This window comes from Salvelinus alpinus, chromosome 9 (genome assembly GCF_045679555.1).
Source record: "Salvelinus alpinus chromosome 9, SLU_Salpinus.1, whole genome shotgun sequence".
Lineage (NCBI taxonomy): Eukaryota > Metazoa > Chordata > Actinopteri > Salmoniformes > Salmonidae > Salvelinus > Salvelinus alpinus.
In genome coordinates this window covers 30365814-30390659 of record NC_092094.1, presented here as the reverse complement: position 1 = coordinate 30390659, position 24846 = coordinate 30365814, and the positions used below count along the sequence as shown (strand labels likewise).

General features: G+C 44.1%; 1 protein-coding gene across 2 annotated transcripts; it reads left to right on the top strand.

The window, feature by feature from the left end:
• The first annotated feature begins 13796 nt into the window (after positions 1-13796).
• Positions 13797-24728, top strand: LOC139584617 (selenide, water dikinase 1-like). 2 transcript variants are annotated; one of them, XM_071416666.1, is made up of 10 exons: positions 13797-13942; positions 18681-18809; positions 19122-19218; positions 19296-19399; positions 21220-21327; positions 21503-21657; positions 21837-21927; positions 22126-22225; positions 22363-22575; positions 22683-24728. In XM_071416666.1, the coding sequence occupies exons 2-10, from the start codon at positions 18714-18716 to the stop codon at positions 22895-22897; spliced, it is 1179 nt and encodes a 392-aa protein (XP_071272767.1). In that variant the 5' UTR covers positions 13797-13942; positions 18681-18713; the 3' UTR covers positions 22898-24728. The 2 variants fall into 2 exon arrangements, with proteins under 2 accessions (XP_071272767.1, XP_071272768.1); XM_071416667.1 differs by having other exon boundaries at positions 13853-13956.
• The last annotated feature ends 118 nt before the right edge of the window (positions 24729-24846 follow it).

Below are 24846 nucleotides of genomic sequence, written 5' to 3'. Positions count from 1 at the left end.
TGGTCCTTCATTTATAAGCATAATTTTTCTCCACATAGATATTATATATGGAATAATCGGGATAAATTGTATAAAAATACTTCTTTGTTTTTAGAATATTGGTTCCGAAATAATTGTCACGAACGTCGTAATCCTCCTCGTCTGAGGAGGAGCAAGGATCGGACCAAAGCGCAGCGTGGTTTGAATACATACTTTAATTTATTAAACGAAGACGAAAACGAAGAACACTTGACAAACTACAAAACAATAAACTGACGAACGTGACGCTAAAGCTAAACAGTGCAGACACAGGCAACTGACATAGACATTGACAAAGGAAATAAGGTCAGGAACGTGACAGTACCCCCCCCCCCCAAGGTGCGGACTCCGGCCGCAAAACCTGAACCTATAGGGGAGGGTCTGGGTGGGCATCTGTCCACGGTGGCGGCTCTGGCGCTGGACGTGGCCCCCACCCCACCATAGTTAATCCCCGCTTCCGTGGCCTCCTCTTAACGGCGACCCTCCAAATTAACCCCACTGGACTGATGGACGCCTCTGGACGGAGGGGCAGCACCGGACTGAGGGGCGGCACCGGACTGAGGGGCGGCACCGGACTGAGGGGCGGCACCGGACTGAGGGGCGGCACCGGACTGAGGGGCGGCTCCGGACTGAGGGGCGGCTCCGGACTGAGGGGCGGCTCCGGACTGGCTGGCGGCTCCGGACTGGCTGGCGGCTCTGGCAGGTCCAGGCTGGCTGACGACTCTGGCCGATCCTGGCTGGCTGACGACTCTGGCCGATCCTGGCTGGCTGACGACTCTGGCCGATCCTGGCTGGCTGACGACTCTGGCCCATCCTGGCTGGCTGACGACTCTGGCCGATCCTGGCTGGCTGACGACTCTGGCCGATCCTGGCTGGCTGACGACTCTGGCCGATCCTGGCTGACTGACGACTCTCGCCGCTCCTGACTGGCGGGCGGATCTGGCGGCTCCTGACTGACGGACGGCTCTAGCGGCTCCTGGCTGACGGACGGCTCTAGCGGCTCCTGACTGACGGACGGCTCTGAAGGCTCAGGACAGACGGGCGGCTTTGAAGGCTCAGGACAGACGGGCAGCTCAGATGGCGCTGGGCAGACGGGCAGCTCAGACGGCGCTGGGCAGACGGACAGCGCAGGCGGCGCTGGGCAGACGGACAGCTCAAACGGCGCTGGGCAGACGGGCAGCTCAGACGGCGCTGGGCAGACGGACAGCGCAGGCGGCGCTGGGCAGACGGGCAGCGCAGGCGGCAGCTCAGACGGCGCTGGGCAGACGGCAGACTCTGGCCTGCTGAGGCGCACAGTATGCCTGATGCGTGGTGCCGGAACTGGTGGTACCGGGCTAGGGACACGCACCTCAAGGCTAGTGCGGGGAGCAGCAACAGGACGTACAGGGCTCTTGAGACACACAGGAGGCTTGGTGAGTGGTGCCGGAACTGGTGGTCCCGGGCTGGAGACACGCACCACAGGGCGAGTGCGTGGAGGAGGAACAGGGCTCTGGAGACGCACTGGAAGCCTGGTGCGTGGTGTTGGCACTGGTGGTACTGGGCTGGGCCGAGGAGGTGGCACCGGATAGACCGGACCGTGAAGGCGTACTGGAGCTCTTGAGCACCGAGCCTGCCCAACCTTACCTGGTTGAATGCTCCCCGTAGCCTATCCAGTGCGGGGAGGTAGAATAACCCGCACTGGGCTGTGCTGGCGAACCGGGGACACCATGCGTAAGGCTGGTGCCATGTATACCGGCCTGAGGAGACGCACTGGAGACCAGATGCGTTGAGCCGGCTTCATGGCACCTGGCTCAATGCCCAACCTAGCCCGGCCGATACGTGGAGCTGGGATGTACCGCACCGGGCTATGCACACGTACAGGAGACACCGTGCGCTCTTCCGCATAACACGGTGTCTGCCCGCACTCCCGCTCTCCACGGTAAGCCCGGGAAGTTGGCGCAGGTCTCCTACCTGACTTCGCCACACTCCCCTTTAGCCACCCCACAATAATTGTTTTGGGCTGACTCTCAGGCTTCCAGCCTCGCTTCCGTGCTGCCTCCTCATACCACCGCCTCTCAGCTTTAGCTGCCTCCAGCTCTTCACGAGAGCGGCGATATTCTCCAGTTTTAGCCCAGGGTCCCTTACCGTTCAGAATTTCCTCCCATGTCCAAAAGTCCTGTGTAATGGGCCGCTGCTGCTGCTGTCGCTGCTGCCCGTTACCACGCTGCTTGGTCCTTGGTTGGTGGGTTATTCTGTCACGAACGTCGTAATCCTCCTCGTCTGAGGAGGAGCAAGGATCGGACCAAAGCGCAGCGTGGTTTGAATACATACTTTAATTTATTAAACGAAGACGAAAACGAAGAACACTTGAAAAACTACAAAACAATAAACTGACGAACGTGACGCTAAAGCTAAACAATGCAGACACAGGCAACTGACATAGACATAGACAAAGGAAATAAGGTCAGGAACGTGACAATAATATCCTATTGGTGAGCCTACTGGTAAATGCAGAGGGTCTTTTACTCAGTTATAAGGAATTCTTATCACTTTACAAGGTCCCTGTAACACCTAAAGATTTTGCAATTGTTTTAGATGCCATTCCCTCAGGTGTTGCTTTATTATTCAGGAACGTGTCAAGACCTGACCCTCAGAGCCTACCTTCCGTTGACCCTGTTGACTCATCAGTAGGAAAGATTTGTTTCTCTTTTGGTCCATTCAACAACAGAGCGATACGAACCTTGTTTCAGCAGGATGTTGTATTATGTCATGCCTTATTGGAATGGATTTATTGATAATATCTGTTAGAAAAAAGTTTGGATGTTGCCACACACATACCTACTTGTTAACAAAATTAAGGAAGTTTCCTTTAAAATTATTCATAAATATTATCCTGCCAACCACTATATGAAGAAGTTTAAGGAAAACATCAACTCAAATTATTCCTTTTGTAATGACCACCCAGAAACAGTGTTGCATCTTTTTTGGCATTTTATTCATGTAAGAAAACTGTGGCAAGTCATCAGTAGATTTATAATTGAACACATTTATGAAGATCTTACACTATTGTGGAGAGATGTACTGTTTGGATTCTTTATCTACGATAGAAATAAGCTGAAACATTTTTATGTAATTAATTTCATTATTCTTTTGGCCAAATTTCATATTCACAAATGTAAATTTACAAACAAAAAAATACATTTTCTTACCTTACAAAAAGAAATTGAACTCTATTTTAAGACAATTAAATACTCTACTTACAAAAAAGCTGTTAGAATTATAAGTGTATGTATGTCCCTTAAGGTCCTTGTGTAATATGATATTGTACCCCCTAGCCCAATTGTCCATTGTATATTATTCATATATACTTGTGTTCCCACATGTACTTCCTGTATTGATTTGTTGTTAATAAAATTGAAAAATATATAAATACATTTTAAAAAAGGACTAAGGGTGGGAACTTTGTGAAGTATTGGCTGTCTTTGGAAGACAAATAGGCTACACTCGATTGTTATTCTTATATGTGAACGATGAAGTAGCTACATTGTAAAAATAATAACAACTATTTACATATGTATTCAGACTCTTTGCTATGAGACTTGAAATTGAGCTCACGTGCATCCTGTTTCCATTGATCATCCTTGAGATGTTTCTAAAACTTGATTGGAGTCCACCCGTGGTAAATTCAATTGATTGTACATGATTTGGAAAGGCACACACCTGTCTATATAAGGTTCCACAGTTGACAGTGCATGTCAGAGAAAAAGATCAAGCCATGAGGTCGAAGGATTTAATCAAATGTATTTATTTTTACATCAGCCGATGTCACAAAGTGCTGTACAGAAACCCAGCCTAAAACCTCAAACAATGCAGATGTAAAAGCACAGTGGCTAGGAAAAACTCCCTAGAAAGGCCAGAAACTAGAAAGAAATCTAAAGAGGAACCAAGCTCTGAGGGGAGGCCAGTCCTCTTCTGGCTGTTCCGGGTGGAGATTATAACAGAACATGGCCAAGATGGTCAAACATTCATAGATGACCAGCAGAGTCAGATAATAATAATCACAGTGGTTGTAGAGGGTGCAACAGGTCAGCACCTCAGGAGAAAATGTCAGTTAGCTTTTCATAGCCAATTATTCAGAGTTAGAGACAGCAGGTGCAGTAGAGAGAGAGTCCAAAACAGCAGGTCCGGGACAAGGTAGCACGTCCAGTAAACAGGTCAGGGTTCCATAGCCGCTACCAGAACATTTGAAACTGGAGCAGCAGCATGACCAGGTGGACTGGGGACAGCAAGGAGTCATCAGTCCATTATCCGTAGAGCTCCGAAACAGGATTGTGTCAAGGCACAGATCTGGGGAAGGGTACCAAAACATTTCTGCAGCATTGACGTTCCCTAAGAACACAGTGGCCTCCATCATTCTTAAATGGAAGAAGTTTGGAACCACCAAGACTCTTCCTAGAGCTGGCCACCCAGCCAAACTGAGCAATCGGGGGAGAAAGGCCTTGGTCAGGAAGGTGACCTAGAACCCAATGGTCACTCTGACAGAGCTCCAGAGTTCCTCTGTGGAGATGGGAGAACCTTCCAGAAGGACAACCATCTCTGCACCACTCCACCAATCAGGCCTTTATGGTAGAGTAGCTAGACGGAAGCCACTCCTCAGGAAAAGGCACATAACACTTAGAGTTTGCCAAAAGGCACCTAAATAACTCTCAGACCATAAGAAACAAGATTATCTGGTTTTATGAAACCAAGATTGAACTCATTGGCCTGAATTCCAAGCTTCATGTCTGGGGGGAAACCTGGCACCATCCTTACGGTGAAGCATGGTGGTGGCAGCATCATGCTGTGGGGATCTTTTTCAGCGGCAGGGACAGGGAGACTAGTCAGTATCAAGGGAAAGATGAACGGAGCAAAGTACAGAGAGATACTTGATGAAAACCTGCTCCAGAGCGCTCAGGACCTCAAACTGGGACAAAGGTTCACCTTCAAACAGGACAAGGACCTTAAGCCCACAGCCAAGACAATGCAGGAGTGGCTCCGGGACAAGCCTCAATGTCCTTGTGTGGCCCAACCAGAGTCTGGACTTGAACCCGATCTAACATCTCTGGAGAGACCTGAAAATAGCTGTGCAGTGACACTCCCCATCCAATCTGTCAGAGCTTGAGAGGATCTGCAGAGAAGAATGGGAGAAACTCCACAAAAACTGGTGTGCCAAGGTTGTAGTGTCATACCCAAGAATACTCAAGGCTGTAATCACTGCAAAAGGTGCTTCTACAAAGTACTGAGTAAAGAGTCTGAATACTGTGATATTTCTGTTTTTTATTTTTTATAAATTAGCTAAAAAATGTAACACCTGTTTTGGCTTCGTCATTATGGGGTATTGTGTGTAGATTGATGAGGGGGGGGGAACTATTTAATCAATTTTAGAATAAGGCTGTAACTTAACAAAATGTGGGAAGAGTCAAGGGGTCTTGAATGCACTTACATTTTAATTAGGTTTTAGAGTCATAAAGCAACAAATGCTATTTTTGTCAACTCTGTCAGATTTTTGTCTAACATCAGCTCCGTCAGAGTGTTGAAAGATCTGATAGAATGGTTATGGTTTTATTGGGGATTATCAAATTAATCATTTTCCATATTTTACAAATGTTTGTATTGAACTTTTATTTTTAGAGGCAAAAATATGTCTGTTTTGAGTATCTGTTGTCAACTGATTGCTAACTCCCTTTTTTAATAATAATCACAGTGGTTGTAGAGGGTGCAACAGGTCAGCACCTCAGGAGTAAGTTGGCTTTTCATAACTGAGCATTCAGAGGTCGAGATAGCAGGTGCGGTAGAGAGAGAGACAGAGAGAGGGAGAGTCGAAAAAGCAGCACATATTCTTCCCATCACTCTCTTGATCTCTGCCTACTCACAGGAATCCTCTCAGGATCCCTCACCCTGTACCCATCTTCCTCTACCACTCTCTTCACTGCTTCGGCATACAACACTTTCTGTACTACTGTACTCTAACCCTGGCAACCTCAACCTGCCTTTCTTTCACCGGACACCTCCGATCTCCAGCCCCATGATCACCCCCACAACTAACACACACAACTTTCTCCACCGATACCACACTCCGGAGAGCAAAGCAGGTTACAATTCTTGTCCCTAATCTTGTAATCTGGAGCGCTCGCTCCCTCTGGGTGGAGGAAACGCAACAAATAATCACGAGTCCAAGTTACCTTCACCAACTCAACAGTCCCCAACCTTTCCTTTACCCAAACTGACACCACATATGGAGCAACCAAAAAGCAAGGATCCATTCTCTCTACAAATCTCACTCCCATTGTGGCAAAATCGTCCTTGTCATTCTTGGGAAAAGGCCCGAATTTTGTGGTCCTCGCCGCAGGTACTTCACCCTCACTCTCAACAAGTTCCATCTCCGAACTACTGGAGCAGGTATTGCTGTTTTTACACTTGACACCCACTTTCCTCACATGACTACTTCCCTCTACACTCAACTTCTTCTCAGCAGTAATCACTGCAACTGCCACCACATTTAATTCATCTTCACTCTCGTCAGGTTCCATTTCCTCCTCAAGCTCTTCCAAAAGTTCTGTGCGATCCTCCGTTCCATATTCACTCAAAGCATATTCCATATCCCTCCTTTTTTCTTGTCCATCATATTCTACACCAGATCTTTCAGAAGGCCTCTGTAATCCCCCATTCCATGTTTATTCAGAATATCCTCCTCTTTCTTCCTTATTTCCTTTTCCGCCATCTCCCCACCCTCCTTCCGTTGCCTTGACAGCAGTGTCACGACCAGTAATAAAAATTATCATCATGAGATTTTTAAACTCTCAGCCCATCCCACCTATCTCCGTAGACCACCCCCTTTTGATTTCCACATGCCATATATTTCTTTACTGTGCTGTGATGTCTCACATGAATTATGAACTTCTCTAATCGCATAGTATTGTACGTCAAAGATTAATATTTTTCCTAAGAGCATTATTATATTGTTGATTGACTATGGCTTTCCAAATCAGCCAACACTGCTATTTGTAGGGTTCATTTTAAATTAATGTTTTGATTTTTTTGCCATTCCTGAACCTGTGACCAGAAACAAGCTACATGGGGACAATACCAGAATAAATTATCTTTAATTTTTCTTCACAGCAAAATCTGCAGAGCTGAGATTTTTGTATGCTCCATATACAGTGGGGAGAACAAGTATTTGATACACTGCCGATTTTGCAGGTTTTCCTACTTACAAAGCATGTAGAGGTCTGTAATTTTTATCATAGGTACACTTCAACTGTGAGAGACGGAATCTAAAACAAAAATCCAGAAAATCACATTGTATGATTTTTAAGTAATTAATTAGCATTTTATTGCATGACATAAGTATTTGATACATCAGAAAAGCAGAACTTAATATTTGGTACAGAAACCTTTGTTTGCAATTACAGAGATCAGACGTTTCCTGTAGTTATTGACCAGGTTTGCACACACTGCAGCAGGGATTTTGGCCCACTCCTCCATACAGACCTTCTCCAGATCCTTCAGGTTTCGGGGCTGTCGCTGGGCAATACGGACTTTCAGCTCCCTCCAAAGATTTTCTATTGGGTTCAGGTCTGGAGACTGGCTAGACCACTCCAGGACCTTGAGATGCTTCTTACGGAGCCACTCCTTAGTTGCCCTGGCTGTGTGTTTTGGGTCGTTGTCATTCTGGAAGACCCAGCCACGACCCATCTTCAATGCTCTTACTGAGGGAAGGAGGTTGTTGGCCAAGATCTCGCGATACATGGCCCCATCCATCCTCCCCTCAATACGGTGCAGTCGTCCTGTCCCCTTTGCAGAAAAGCATCCCCAAAGAATGATGTTTCCACCTCCATGCTTCACAGTTGGGATGGTGTTCTTGGGGTTGTACTCATCCTTCTTCTTCCTCCAAACACAGCGAGTGGAGTTTAGACCAAAAAGCTCTATTTTTGTCTCATCAGACCACATGACCTTCTCCCATTCCTCCTCTGGATCATCCAGATGGTCATTAGCAAACTTCAGACGGGCCTGGACATGCGCTGGCTTGAGCAGGGGGACCTTGCGTGCGCTGCAGGATTTTAATCCATGACGGCGTAGTGTGTTACTAATGGTTTTCTTTGAGACTGTGGTCCCAGCTCTCTTCAGGTCATTGACCAGGTCCTGCCGTGTAGTTCTGGGCTGATCCCTCACCTTCCTCATGATCATTGATGCCCCACGAGGTGAGATCTTGCATGGAGCCCCAGACCGAGGGTGATTGACCGTCATCTTGAACTTCTTCCATTTTCTAATAATTGCGCCAACAGTTGTTGCCTTCTCACCAAGCTGCTTGCCTATTGTCCTGTAGCCCATCCCAGCCTTGTGCAGGTCTACAATTTTATCCCTGATGTCCTTACACAGCTCTCTGGTCTTGGCCATTGTGGAGAGGTTGGAGTCTGTTTGATTGAGTGTGTGGACAGGTGTCTTTTATACAGGTAACGAGTTCAAACAGGTGCAGTTAATACAGGTAATGAGTGGAGAACAGGAGGGCGTCTTAAAGAAAAACTAACAGGTCTGTGAGAGCCGGAAATCTTACTGGTTGGTAGGTGATCAAATACTTATGTCATGCAATAAAATGCAAATTAATTACTTAAAAATCATACAATGTGATTTTCTGGATTTTTGTTTTAGATTCCGTCTCTCACAGTTGAAGTGTACCTATGATAAAAATTACAGACCTCTAAATGCTTTGTAAGTAGGAAAACCTGCAAAATCGGCAGTGTATCAAATACTTGTTCTCCCCACTGTATATACACTGCTCAAAAAAATAAAGGGAACACTTAAACAACACAATGTAACTCCAAGTCAATCACACTTCTGTGAAATCAAACTGTCCACTTAGGAAGCAACACTGATTGACAATAAATGTCACATGCTGTTGTGCAAATGGAATAGACAAAAGGTGGAAATTATAGGCAATTAGCAAGACACCCCCAATAAAGGAGTGGTTCTGCAGGTGGTGACCACAGACCACTTCTCAGTTCCTATGCTTCCTGGCTGATGTTTTGGTCACTTTTGAATGCTGGTGGTGCTTTCACTCTAGTGGTAGCATGAGACGGAGTCTACAACCCACACAAGTGGCTCAGGTAGTGCAGCTCATCCAGGATGGCACATCAATGCGAGCTGTGGCAAGAAGGTTTGCTGTGTCTGTCAGCGTAGTGTCCAGAGCATGGAGGCGCTACCAGGAGACAGGCCAGTACATCAGGAGACGTGGAGGAGGCCATAGGAGGGCAACAACCCAGCAGCAGGACCGCTACCTCCGCCTTTGTGCAAGGAGGAGCACTGCCAGAGCCCTGCAAAATGACCTCCAGCAGGCCACAAATGTGCATGTGTCTGCTCAAACGGTCAGAAACAGACTCCATGAGGGTGGTATGAGGGCCCGACGTCCACAGGTGGGGGTTGTGCTTATCCCCCAACACCGTGCAGGACGTTTGGCATTTGCCAGAGAACACCAAGATTGGGAAATTCGCCACTGGCGCCCTGTGCTCTTCACAGATGAAAGCAGGTTCACACTGAGCACATGTGACAGACGTGACAGAGTCTGGAGACGCCGTGGAGAACGTTCTGCTGCCTGCAACATCCTCCAGCATGACCGGTTTGGCGGTGGGTCAGTCATGGTGTGGGGTGGCATTTCTTTGTGGGGCTTCACAGCCCTCCATGTGCTCGCCAGAGGTAGCCTGACTGCCATTAGGTACCGAGATGAGATCCTCAGAGCCCTTGTGAGACCATATGCTGACACATGCACATTTGTGGCCTGCTGGAGGTCATTTTGCAGGGCTCTGGCAGTGCTCCTCCTTGCACAAAGGCGGAGGTAGCGGTCCTGCTGCTGGGTTGTTGCCCTCCTACGTCCTCCTCCACGTCTCCTGATGTACTGGCCTGTCTCCTGGTAGCGCCTTCATGCTCTGGACACTACGCTGACAGACACAGCAAACCTTCTTGCCACAGCTCGCATTGATGTGCCATCCTGGATGAGCTGCACTACCTGAGCCACTTGTGTGGGTTGTAGACTCCGTCTCATGCTACCACTAGAGTGAGAGCACCGCCAGCATTCAAAAGTGACCAAAACATCAGCCAGGAAGCATAGGAACTGAGAAGTGGTCTGTGGTCACCACCTGCAGAATCACTCCTTTATTGGGGGTGTCTTGCTAATTGCCTATAATTTCCACCTTTTGTCTATTCCATTTGCACAACAGCATGTGACATTTATTGTCAATCAGTGTTGCTTCCTAAGTGGACAGTTTGATTTCACAGAAGTGTGATTGACTTGGAGTTACATTGTGTTGTTTAAGTGTTCCCTTTATTTTTTTGAGCAGTGTATATAAAATATGTATTTTGTATAATCATTTAAATTGGAAAAACTCAAAGTGTTGAATCAAGGATTGGTTTGTGTATCAATTCATCCACCATGTAACATGGAATTGGTACATCAAAAATGTCTTCCAAGTTATTTTGCAAACTGTATGGTAGAGCTGTCTGACGGAATTGACATAAATCCAGTAAATTGCATTTTATGAAGAAAAAAACATTTAGGAGTTTGTTCCTTTACATAGTGTGATACAGTAGCTGATACTTTGGTCTATCAAAATATATTTAAAATGTTGTAAATATTTAGACAAATATTTATGGAAATAAAGTTGAAATTGTTCCCTTTCAAGAATCCCTGAGCTATAAAACTGCACATTTTTCTGCCTGCCCCAAGGCAAAACATTTCACAAATGTTCAATTAAATATGTATTTTTACTGGAAAATGATGGCCCAGACACTTTTACTTATGTCCAGCCACACAGCAATTTCTGTCTACGCCGCTGGTCAGAATTGTGCTAGAATACAAAGTTCAAGTGATATTGTCAGAAGTGATGATGAGCAAGTCATCACTGTTGGGGAGAGATTAGGGTTAGAGTTAAGGTTAGAGGTGATGGTTAAAATAACTTTTGTGATGAAATGCAAGGTGCCTTTTGTCCTGTGTAGCATGGCCAGTGAGTGAAGAGGAGTGGTGATGGCCTAGGCTACTGTAACTTTTCAGCTGGGATGTGAGCTCATATCTCCCTCTAGTGTTTGCCAGGGGCCCAACACCTTTTTGGTTCTGTTGGAACATTTCAAAAGCCTCCTCCCCTTTACTATTCACAGGGGAAAACATTTTGAAATTAGGAATTGTCTACTGTAAATTATGGTTGATGTTCCCGTGGTTTAACCCTCATATTCAACGTGGTCTCAGAGCATGTCGTATTATTCTGTATGTAAATCAAAGACACTCCATTTAGTATAACACTGTAGCGACCTTAACACAACAACTAGCGACTGCGTCAAGCAGTTCATACCTCTTGGCGTAACGGTTAAGGTGTTGGCTTGACAGTCGCTGGACCGGGTTCAAATGCCGGTTGGAGCTACCCCAAACATTTGCAACAGTGGTATCAAAAGTGGGATGGCGGCCGTGGGGCCATTGGAAAGGCGTGTCCACGTGAGGGACTTAGTATAGAGAAGCATGGGGACACACTCTCCCAGAAGAAGGAGGTCATGTAGTGACCTTACACAACACCTAGCGACTTCATCAAGAGGTTTTGGACTCTTGGCATAAAGGATAAGGCGTTGGCTTGACAATCACTGGACCCGGGTTCGAGTTCCGGTTGGAGCTACCCACCCAAATTTGCTACAATATATGTTAATTTGTGGATGCCCATCATCCATTTCATATGATATGTTACGAATGCAAGTAGAACAATATTGTAACTACCCTGGGTTTCATTACATTGGTGTCAGAAGTGACCTTGGATCCACGAACGTGCGTGTGCTTGGCCATTGCGCATGTTCCTATAAGATGTTGAGTTGTAAGCTAGCACGAGGACGCGCACTTTGAAAGGAGAGAGTTGTGTAACAACCCTGGGTTTATAAGCGCGGATATCGACTCTGCCACACGAGCATGCTTTTGGGGCACAGTCGATGGCGCACTGGACTTTGGGCCAGAAGGTTGAGGGTTCGAGACCTGCTCCCTGCCTGTTTCATTACAATATGTTATGAATTACAATTTGTACGATATGTAATACATTGGCAATTCGAACGACATGTTACGAATTTGCAAAACGTACAATATGTTACGAATTCCAATTTGTTATGGCTAACGTTAGCTAGAGGTGGCTAACACTAAAGTTAACTAGCTGGCTAACGTTAGCTAGGCTTAGGAGTTAAGTTAAAGTGTTAGGGTTAGTGTAATAAATGATGTTTTTATATGACTTTAACCCATAGCTACAATGCTGACATAATGCCTTTTTACTAAAGTAGATTTTGTTGTAATACTTTGCTGCACCCCACAGATGAACTCGTTCTGCCTGTGCCAGATACTAACCACACTCCCACACACACACAGAGAGAGATGGCTGACACAAACCATTGATGAGCACTGATAAGGCAGGGGGGCGCTCTGACCTCAGGGGGGCGCCCGGACCTCAGGCGCCAGTTGCGGGTGTCTGCATAAACATCTTGTCAATAGAGGAGACAACCCAGACCAGCATGGCACTCAACGAGCACGCGCATGCATACACACACACACACACACAAACCCCTGTTTCAGGCGGGAGTTCCACGAACAAAGAACATTACCATGAACCAATGAGACATTGATATCAGCCTGAAGGGGACGATCCTCCACTACCGACGACCAGTCAGCAGCACGAGCTGCCAGAATCTACCTACGTCATTACCTGTATAAAATGTATTGGACACTATGTATGTGGTCTCCTTTTTGATAGTTCGCTAGGAACTTGACAAACGGATCCGTGCAGCACGATTTGTCAGATATCATTTACCAATAATAAAACTGTCTTACTATATACCGATCCACCCTGTCCAGCGTTTTAACTTCGTCTCATTTCTCTAGTAACTGTTACATCAACTTTTAACATTAGCTAACATGGTAAGTAGTTGCAAAGTTGCTAATTAGCTCGAATGCTAAAGTTTTCTGTGATGAGATTCAAACACAACCTTTGGGTTGGCTAGACGTTCACATTATATGCCTACCCATCCAACCCGGCCAACCACCGTCCTTTCGTTTGTACCTTAAGTAACATGCTTCCTTATGTACCACACCAAACGTAACATATTATACTAATTTGAACGTCCCGGATTTACATTTACTATGTTACGTCTGGTCTATGAGACCAGTCTGTCATATCAGGTCTATCCAGTTATTATCAGATGCATCGATGCTATGGTACCCTCTCATTTTATCAGTGCCTTAGTCCTGACATATAAGGTGTATAATTGTATGAGCTGATTAGAATTACATTTAGCAAGTCGGCTAATGCAAACCTTTAATTCAGGCATTCATTTAAAAGGAAAATGATCAGTCTCTTTCCATGGTTAAAACCACACATTTTATAAAAACAGATACTTTACATATAACCTGGAATTCAGAGTTAATTTCACAATGAATGTACAATCATATAACATTATGCATGCACTGTTTCTATTGTAAACGCTATAAACTTGATTAGAACATCTGTGATTGAATACTGATCTCTATCATATTGGAGGGAAGACTAAATTAAAGGTACAATCCATTGTTGACTTTTTATTGCCAGACTGCGGTTCTTTAAAGGGGAGGTAAAGGCGCCAGTCTCCTTGCGAAGGACCCTTTGTGATCTCGTGCTTTACCTCAAGATTTCCCCCCCGTTGTGATGACGGTCCTCACCTTGTGATATTATCTGATGCATGTACATCTATTTATTTTATGCATTTCTCAACGCGATAAAATGAAATATATTCTGTTGTAAAACAAAAATAAAAGTCAATAGATTTTTCGTCAGGCTATCTTCAGGACACCCGATTTACTCCAAATGCATTCTGGTACTGTCCCTTCTCTTGTTTCTGGAGACCCGCCGCTAAAGCAAAACCGGTAAGGATAAACTGGTGAGAGCAATTAAAGGGGAAATGTTATACGAATATAACTCTGGTTCAGCCCTATAAATGCAAAGGGGGGGTATTTTACATATATGTAAGGCAGCATATGATTACAAACTGTGTGCAAATTGCATGTATGGCGTTATTTTATTGTTACAAAGTCTGTTGTAGCACGTCTCGCATGGCGCTGTACAGGAAGGGGTTAATTTTTTCCACCGCCGACATTTTTATGCACTGCTTTCCCGGTTACTTCGAAACATAAAATGCTATTTTTCGTTCTGGTTTCGCTAATTTAAATGATTAAGAATACAGTATTGTTTGATCCACTTTTTAACTATTGTATGAAGCCCGATTAGTCGCACAAACGATGTCCCACTTGATTAATAGTTAGCACATCAGCTAGCTAAACTCATTGATTAGCAAACAGGCTATTACTTAGCTAATGTTAGCTCTCTGGCAGGCTACAAGCATGCAGCTGCAAGACAGGAAAAACTCACACAATTATTGATGACAGATTATTTTAATGTCTGTAGATAGCTAATTGATGAATATTGGTAACTTTTGATTGCCGAAATTGATTTGGCTGAAAATGTCTGGTGCATGATTTAATTTGAGCCGGCGCACACTAGCCCAACTTCACATCCTCCTCGCACTGATTCAGAAGCCAAACTCTGACTAGTACCCAAAGTGCAGCAATTTATCCGGAGCCAAGATAGCCTGCAACTGGGATTGTGTTTAATATTTAATGTATTCTATTTTTGTTTTATTTAGCCATCAAATTCCCCGAGACCAGATCGACTAGTTAGGTCTGATTCTATGTCCAACTTCTACGCTTCTCGTCAATGATATATTCTAGATGACTGACAGGAGGCGCTGTTTTGAATCCGCCTCCATCTTGGCACTCCCCCAAAGTTAAAACATTATTTTGGAAGCTATAGAAATGCATTTATTAATGTCTAGATTTGTTTAGCCACGTTTATTCTATTAGACACCTTCATGCATAGTTTAATGTGTGCTAAACATAGAATAAACAAACATATACAAAAACATTTACCATCTACCTTTTTTGAAAGTTTTAATGTTACTGTCCACACTACAACAACAAAATACTTAAATACATGTAATTTTGTCCCTGAAACATTTCATTGAAATACTGTAGAATTCCATTCATTCCTATGGATGACTGCTTCTTCTGGTGAGTGCGATATTTGTAACTTGTAGCTTCAAAGCCTCTTATTGGCCGATACATAGAATCAGCAAATCAAGGTTTATATATAAATCATTGCTTTTAAAATGTCACAGCAAAGTGAAACAGATATGTGAATAAATAAATGGAAACTGGTCTCTGGTTGTTATGTCAGTGAGTGGTCAACAAAAGCACAGTTTTTATACTCTGCAGAACTAGAGGAAAACATAGCCTAAACGTGGTTTCACATTGAGCTATGTGTTTTCTCGGCTGTACCTGTCACTGTAAACAGGTGTTTATTTTAAAGGGTATCAATGGAAGACTTGTGAATTTGGCCAAAACTACAGGTAACTGCCAAAATAAAGGAAACACCAACATAGTGTCTTAATAGGGTGTTGGGCCACCACGAGCCACGAGAACAGCTTCAATGTGCCTTGGCATAGATTCTACAAGTGTCTGGAACTCTGTTGGAGGGATGCGACACCTTTCTTCCTAGAGAAAATCCATAATTTCGTGTCTTGTTGATGGTGGCGTAAAACGCTGTCTCGGGTACCGCTCTAGAATCTCCCATAAGTGTTCAATTGTGTTTAGATCTGGTGACTGAGACACACAACCTTTAAACCCCCTATGCTACTTTGAGACCCCTCTTTCAAAGTGACTGAGACCTCTTCTTGCTGTGGTAGCCAAAATAATGGGCAACTGGGCATTTCTACACATGACCCAAAGCATGATGGGATGTTAATTGCTTAATTATCTTAGAAAACCACACTTATCTCACATAAAGAATCTAACACACATTATCACACATGTACACATATACGCTGCTGCTAATTTCAATCTATCCGATGCCTATTCACTTTACCCCTGTCTACATGTACATATCTACCTTAATTACCATGTACAGTGATCCCTCGCCACTTCGCGGTTCACTTATCGCGGATTCGCTATTTCGCGGATTTTCATAATGCATTTTTTTTTTTTTTTTGGTGCATTGTGCTCTGCATTCTGATTCGCTAAAAACTCACTCCCGCTTCTTGTATCAAAACATGCTACGAATTGTGCTATCATTTTGTCGTCTCGTGCAGTTATGTGTACGTACATAAAACAGCTTGGCAAATTTACATTAAGTTGGCCAAATTATCTTGTAATTTCGAACATCTCCTAAACCCATAATGTCGACGAAACGGCCTACACGTGAGTCACTGTATTTGTATACATGTAATAGTTGCTAATTGTAAAAAAAAAAAAAGTTTTCTATTTCGCGGATTTCACTTATCGCGGGTCATTTTCGGAACGTAACCCCCGCGATAAACGAGGGATTACTGTATCCCTGCACATTGATATGGTATTGCTAATCCTTGTATATGGCTTCATTCTTGTTTTATTTCTTGTTCTTTTTTCATTTTTCTTATTTAACTGCATCGTTGGTAAAGAGCTTGTAAGTAAGCATTTCACTGTAAGGTCTATAACTTATATTTTGGCGCATTTGACAAATACAATTTAATTTGATCTAAGAAATGAACTTTTCCCTCTTTGAGAGATTCATTTCTGATTTATTGGATTTTGCAACAAGTTCAAGCCATTGATCAACTGATTCAGCTTTAAAGATACAGTGGCTTGCGAAAGTATTCATCCCCCTTGGCATTTTTCCTATTTTGTTGCCTTACAACCTGGAATTAAAATAGATTTTTGGGGGGTTTGTATCATTTGATTTACACAACATGCCTAACACTTTGAAGATGCAAAATATTTTTGGTGAAACAAACAAGAACTTGAGCGTGAGTAACTATTCACCCCCCCCTAAAGTCAATACTTTGTAGAGCCACCTTTTGCAGCAACTACATCTGCAAGTCTCTTGGGGTATGTCTCTATAAGCTTGGCACATCTAGCCATTGTGATTTTTGCCCATTCTTCAAGTTGGATGGGTTCTGCTGGTGTACAGCAATCTTTAAGTCATACCACAGACTCTCAATTGGATTGAAGTCTGGGCTTTGACTAGGCCATTCCAAGACATTTAAATGTTTCCCCTTAAACCACTCGAGTGTTGCTTTAGCAGTGTGCTTAGGGTCATTGTCCTGCTGGAAGGTGAACCTCCGTCCCAGTCTCAAATCGCTGGAAGATAAACAGGTTTCCTTCAAGAATTTCCCTGTATTTAGCGCCATCTTTCAATTCTGACCAGTTTCCCAGTCCCTGCCGATGAAAAAGATGATGCTGCCACCACCATGCTTCACTGAGGGGATGATGTTCTCGGGGTGATGAGAGGTGTTGGGTTTGCGCCAGACATAGTGTTTTCCTTGATGGCCAAAAAGCAACATTTTAGTATCATCTGACCAGAGGACCTTCTTCCATATGTTTGGGGAGTCTCCCACATGCCTTTTGGCGAACACCAAACATGTTGGCTTATTTTTTTCTGGCCACTCTTCCGTAAAGCCAGCTCTGTGGAGTGTACGGCTTAAAGTAGTCCTATGGACAGATACGCCAATCTCCGCTGTGGAGCTTTGCAGCTCCTTCAGGATTGTCTTTGGTCTCTTTGTTGCCTCTCTGATTAATGCCCTCCTTGCCTGGTCTGTGAGTTTTGGTGGGTGGCCCTCTCTTCGCAGGTTTGTTGTGGTGCCATATTCTTTCAATTTTTGAATAATGGATTTAATGGTGCTCTGTGGGATGTTCAGTTTCAGATATTTTTTTATAACCCAACCCTGATCTGTACTTCTCCACAACTTTGTCCCTGACCTGTTTGGATAGCTCCTTGGTCTTCATAGTGCTGCCTGCTTAGTGGTGTTGCAGACTCTGGGGCCTTTCAGAACAGGTGTATATATACTGAGATCATGTGACACTTAGATTGCACACAGGTGGACTTTGTTTAACTAACTATGTGACTTCTGAAGGTAATTGGTTGCACCAGGTCTTATTTTAGGGGCTTCATAGCAAAGGGGGTGAATACATATGCACTCACCACTTTTCAGTTTTTTTATTTTTTAGAGTTTTTTGAAACAAGGTATTTGTTTCATTTCACTTCACCAATTTGGACTATTTTGTGTATGTCCATTTACATGCAATCCAAATAAAAATCCATTCAAATTACAGGTTGTAATGCAACAAAATAGGAAAAAACGGCAAGGGGGGTGAATTCCGTGGCAAGGCACTGTACATACATGCACAGGCATTTTTAGTTAGATTCGTTTTTTGTAAGTTTACTCACTTTGGACATTTTTGAGATATAACCTAATCTTCATTAATAGCATTTTGAGGTACAAAATTATTCTTCAACACTATTGATACCCGAAGGTAAATTGTTCTAATCAAATGTCTGCATAAGCATCCACTATGCCTTTACCTTTTCAGTTTAGTAGTAGTTACACCAAAACAGAATATTTAAAGTTTCACAACCTCTTTCCTTTACTCATCCCTCGGTCCTTCTTTCCTTATTCGCTGTATCCTGATCCTGGATGCTAATTGGTTGAACAGAGAAGAGATGTAGTCAGGGGTGACTGTCCAGTGTTACTCCAGCCATGTTTCTCATCCCTCTCTCCCCATCTTCTGTCCTCAGGTTATTGACTGAGGTCCCAAAGTGTCTCCAGCCATGTCTGTCAGAGAGTCGTTTAACCCAGAGAGCTACGAGCTAGACAAGAGCTTCAGACTCACACGCTTCACTGAGCTCAAAGGAACAGGCTGCAAGGTGGGTTTTTCTACACCCCTGGCGCTGTGAACAGAGTTATTAGGGTACATCGAAGACTGGCTACTGGTATAATGGCAATGAATAGAATGTTTTTGGCCACTTAGTCTTTGCTGCTTTCAAAAGTTTCCTTGCTGTGTCTCTAGCGTCAACATTAAGTCATGTTTGGGAGCAATGAGCAGACATTTACTTTATTTTCATAACTATACAATGTAAAGTTTGGTGAGTTTGAGAAAAGCACTACAAATGCAACACATTAGGATGATGATTAAGCTTGACTTGTAGTTCTGAGGTAATCTGCTTGTTATTCCATAGGTACCCCAGGATGTGCTACAGAAGCTTCTAGAAGCCTTGCAGGAGAACCACTATCAGGAGGATGAACAGTTCCTTGGAGCCGTCATGCCCAGACTTGGTATGAACACACACACATTTTATTCACATCCATTCTTCAGATAACTTTGAAAGTTTAATAATAACTGTTCTTTGCAGGCATTGGTATGGACACCTGTGTCATCCCCCTCAGGCACGGGGGCCTTTCTCTAGTCCAGACGACAGACTACATCTACCCCATAGTGGACGACCCCTATATGATGGTAGGTTCTCATTCTGTACCCCTCTTTGTGTTAATGTTTTCAGGCATACCTTACATGCTTTAGGTCCTGTGAGTATTGTATAGATTGAATAGTTACTGAGAGCTTTGGACTGGAGTCGTTTCTTTCACCTTGAGCAGAGTACAGTGAGGGAAAAAAGTATTTGATCCCCTGCTGATTTTGTACGTTTGCCCACTGACAAAGAAATGATCAGTCTATAATTTTAATGGTAGGTTTATTTGAACAGTGAGAGACAGAATAACAACAAAAATATCCAGAAAAACGCATGTCAAAAATGTTATAAATTGATTTGCATTTTAATGAGGGAAATAAGTATTTGACCCCCTCTCAATCAGAAAGATTTCTGGCTCCCAGGTGTCTTTCATACAGGTAACGAGCTGAGATTAGGAGCACACTCTTAAAGGGAGTGCTCCTAATCTCAGTTTCTTACCTGTATAAAAGATACCTGTCCACAGAAGCAATCAATCAATCAGATTCCAAACTCTCCACCATGGCCAAGACCAAAGAGCTCTCCAAGGATGTCAGGGACAAGATTGTAGACCTACACAAGGCTGGAATGGGCTACAAGACCATCGCCAAGCAGCTTGGTGAGAAGGTGACAACAGTTTCTGCGATTATTCGCAAATGGAAGAAACACAAAAGAACTCAATCTCCCTCAGCCTGGGGCTCGATGCAAGATCTCACCTCGTGGAGTTGCAATGATCATGAGAACGGTGAGGAATCAGCCCAGAACTACACAGGAGGATCTTGTCAATGATCTCAAGGCAGCTGGGACCATAGTCATCAAGAAAACAATTGGTAACACACTACGCCGTGAAGGACTGAAATCCTGCAGCGTCCGCAAGGTCCCCCTGCTCAAGAAAGCACATATACATGCCCGTCTGAAGTTTGCCAATGAACATCTGAATGATTCAGAGGACAACTGGGTGAACGTGTTGTGGTCAGATGAGACCAAAATGGAGTTCTTTGGCATCAACTCAACTTGCCGTGTTTGGAGGAGGAGGAATGCTGCCTATGACCCTAAGAACACCATCCCCACCGTCAAACATGGAGGTGGAAACATTATGCTTTGGGGGTGTTTTTCTGCTTAGGGGACAGGACAACTTCACCGCATCAAAGGGACGATGGACGGGGCCATGTACCGTCAAATCTTGGGTGAAAACCTCCTTCCCTCAGCCAGGGTATTGAAAATGGGTCGTGGATGGTTACTCCAGCATGTTCAATGACCCAAAACACACGGCCAAGGCAACAAAGGAGTGGCTCAAGAAGAAGCACATTAAGGTCCCGGAGTGGCCTAGCCAGTCTCCAGACCTTAATCCCATAGAAAATCTGTGGAGGGAGCTGAAGGTTCGAGTTGCCAAACGTCAGCCTCGAAACATTAATGACTTGAAGAAGATCTGCAAAGAGGAGTGGGACAAAATCCCTCCTGAGATGTGTGCAAACCTGGTGGCCAACTACAAGAAACGTCTGACCTCTGTGATTGCCAACAAGGGTTTTTCCACCAAGTACTAAGTCATGTTTTGCAGAGGGGTCAAATACTTATTTCCCTCATTAAAATGCAAATCAATTCATAACATTTTTGACATGCGTTTTTCTGGATTTTTTTGTTGATATTCTGTCTCTCACTGTTCAAATAAACCTACCATTAAAATTATAGACTGATCATTTCTTTGTCAGTGGGCAAACGTACAAAATCAGCAGGGGATCAAATACTTTTTTCCCTCACTGTATGTGTTATCTTCATTCATATCTACAGTAAATCATGTCAATAATGCCTTCTTTATTCCTGTCTGTGTCTATAGGGGCGAATTGCGTGTGCCAATGTTCTAAGTGACCTGTACGCCATGGGAGTGACGGAATGTGACAACATGTTGATGCTGCTGGGGATCAGTAACAAACTGTCAGAAAAGGTGCATGGCAACACACACACACACACACACACACACACACACACACACACACACACACACACACACACACACACACACACACACACACACACACACACACACACACACACACACATACCAATGTGTAGCACCCAGCCACTAAATAGTCCCTCCCCTGTCTCTGTGTCCCTGTCAGGAGCGGGACAAGGTGATGCCTCTGATCATCCAGGGGTTCAAAGATGCGTCGGAGGAAGCAGGCACGTCTGTTACGGGGGGACAGACGGTTCTTAACCCCTGGGTGGTCCTGGGGGGGGTGGCCACCACGGTCTGTCAACCCAATGAGTTCATCATGTAAGAACCCTCTCCTCACAAACCGCCCTCCTGTCTTTCACTCTTTCGGGGATTTCACTATTATTCAGATCTCTCTCTCTGAGCCTCTAAACTTAAATTGCTTTGATCAGGTGAACTGTGTTCTGTGTTGTGATAGTAATGATAGCTATGGTGATGATGTGATGTCTGCTGTTTTCCAGGCCAGACAACGCAGTGCCAGGAGATGTGTTGATTCTCACCAAACCTCTTGGGACTCAGGTGGCTGTGGCGGTACACCAGTGGCTGGACATTGTAAGTCTCAACACACTAACCTCTCCTTTGATTTATTGTATTGTAACTTAAACACTAAAATGTCAATGTAATGAACGAGACGTCTGTATCCGTCAAAAAATATCAACGGGAGGGACAGTTGGACCCAATCAAAGCTTTATCAGTCATTGCCGTGCCTCAAAAGTGGTCTAAAGTTGTGTGTATATGTCTGTCCCTCAGCCTGACAAGTGGAATAAGATCAAGCTGGTGGTGACTCAGGAGGATGTAGAGCTGGCTTATCAGGAAGCTATGATGAACATGGCCCGGCTCAACAGGACAGGTACACACACCGCCCGACTCAACAGAACAAGTACCTGTCCTCAAGTTGTTCTCCCCCTTCTCTCCTGTCTAACTTCTACCATTGTTTGGATGAATGTAATGTGAATATTGATGTAGTTGTTGTGTTTATCTCTCCAGCTGCAGGTCTGATGCACACCTTCAACGCTCACGCCGCCACTGACATCACTGGCTTCGGGATTCTGGGCCACGCCCAGACATTGGCACGGCAACAGCGTAGCGAGGTCTCATTCGTCATTCACAACCTCCCTGTGCTCGCCAAGATGGCCGCTGTGTCCAAGGCCTGCGGGAACATGTTCGGACTCATGCACGGCACCTGCCCCGAGACATCAGGTTTGTGTCTCTGGCCGTGCATGTGTTTTTGTCGGCCTGTTGTCTGTCTAGGTTCTCTCACCTCTTTCACACACATACTCATCAGCCATCTCTGTCTGTATCTATAGGGGGTCTGTTGATCTGTCTTCCCAGGGAGCAGGCAGCTCGTTTCTGTGCTGAGATCAAATCTCCTAAATACGGCGAGGGCCACCAGGCCTGGATCATCGGCATTGTGGAGAAGGGCAACCGCACCGCCCGCATCATCGACAAACCACGAATCATCGAGGTCGCTCCTCAGCTCTCCACACAGAATGTCAACCCCACACCCGGTGCAACCTCGTAATACCTCTCCCCTGCAATGCAGACCGGAACCACAGAGCTCGGCCGAGTTTTTTTTAGACTCATAGAAAACCATCCTAGAGTGTGTCAAATGTATACACGTGTATATATATATATATATATATATACACAATTAACTGGGTTGAGGTGTATGTACACCTGCCTCAGACCGACAGAAGCCTTAGGGGCAGGTCAGGTCATCACACAATGGACGCACTATCAACAAAAAACTAAAAAATCTCTCAAAAGAAAACAAGTAAAAATCCATTTGCCTTTTGTCTGTTGTAATCTGTTATGTTTGACTGAAGAGGCAGGCAGCTTCTGGGTTTAAGAATAGATTATGATTATCCGATTCTGTTGATTCATTTAGAATCTTTAGGAGACTCGGGTGTCCGTTGCTTCTTGGGCTCTTTTTAAAGGGTGCTTGTTCTCGACAAGTATGTGTAAGAGTTTTTTTGTTTTTTTTAAGCGATGGGTAGTGATATAGCGTTTTTGTTTGTCCGTTCACTTTGTGTACAGTTTAAAAACTTAGTTCTAGTTTAAAGCTGTAACAGATGCCTGGAAAGATTGAAAAATTACTTTCAAGAGAAAAGAGTAAACTAAGGGTTGCTTTTTTACTTTCACTTTTTGTATCCCCCCCAAAAAACAAATACATCAAATAGATTTTTATTTTCTTGCCAGTTTTACAAGAGCACTATCAAATTGATGGATCTAAAGGAATGCATTATCAAATTGGACTCCCTCTGTTCATATTGCTGTTTTGTACTTCTAATCAGTGATAGAATCACAACAAGGACATTAAAGGACATACAATTTGTACTTCTAATCAGTGATATAATAACAAGGACATTAAATCCATTCTGTCATCTTACAGACAATAAACAGAACGTCCTGGTATAGTTTGGTATACTCGCCTATACACTGAGTAGGATTTGGAGGAAGTCTGAGCATGGTGTCTCAACTCTGTTGCATTGCACACACCTACCTTTTAAGGAAGCAGGTATCGTAAGAGGCAGATGAAATGGTGAGTGTTCAAGTCTTGGTTGACACTTTGCTCCATGAAAATAGTACCAGTGCATCCATCAGTACACTAGCTGATTTTCTATAGAATCTTCCAGTACCTAGAGGTTCCATACAATTTGTATACCGGTAGTGTACTTTGCTCAGATTTGCCAACACTAGTATTCCACACTATCCCAATAAATGTACAATCTGCGTCTAATCATCCTGGTTGGGATAAGTGTAGTCTTAGGCTTAGATTCAAATCAGATGGAGCATTAACCAGCATTGGCCGACATCCGCATAGCAGATGTTTTAGAGTTGTAACTGCGGTATGAGATATTCTATCGATGAATGGCTGCTTCTGTATGTCACAAACCACTCCCTTAATCCTCCCGCGTTAGAAGTTCAAAACGGCTCTAGAAAGTGTAGGCTATCGGTGTTTAGAAATAATTAATCAAATGTCAAACCATTGATGTTAGGCTAATGCATGTTTTCATGTTAATTTGAATGGGGAATTTATAGCGTATCAGTCTAATTCAAGTGTTTGAACTTCTAACGTGGCTGCATAGGATGTTCCATTATAGTCGGGTTTCAGTGTATCCAAGGGCAGTGTCCACAATAAGGTAACACAATGAGACGCTTGTGGATTTGACAGCTCTATGCAGTTCCGACGCCGCCAAAACAACTGCTATGCAGATGTCAATCTGATTTAATCTAGCCCTTAGTACTCTCCAGTCATCTGATGTAAGGCCTTTTCTAATGTCTGGTACCATAAAGGGTTGTATGGCACTGCTTACAAACTGAAATAAAACTGGATCCTCTCTTACACTGAAGGACTGCGTTTGTTCTCTCCTATTGTTTCTTAAAGCAGGAGGTTGTCATTATGCCATGTAGTAACTAAGCACTTTGCACACCAGAATGTAATTCCTCTGCTATACATGGCAACTGGAA

Bases quoted from the DNA above. Each gene is read 5' to 3' on its own strand.
- LOC139584617 (XM_071416666.1), top strand. From the start codon at position 18,714: ATGTCTGTCAGAGAGTCGTTTAACCCAGAGAGCTACGAGCTAGACAAG. The intron at 19,400-21,219 runs GTAGGTTCTCAT...CTGTGTCTATAG, and splicing joins TGGACGACCCCTATATGATG to GGGCGAATTGCGTGTGCCAA. The intron at 22,576-22,682 runs GTTTGTGTCTCT...CTGTATCTATAG, and splicing joins CACCTGCCCCGAGACATCAG to GGGGTCTGTTGATCTGTCTT.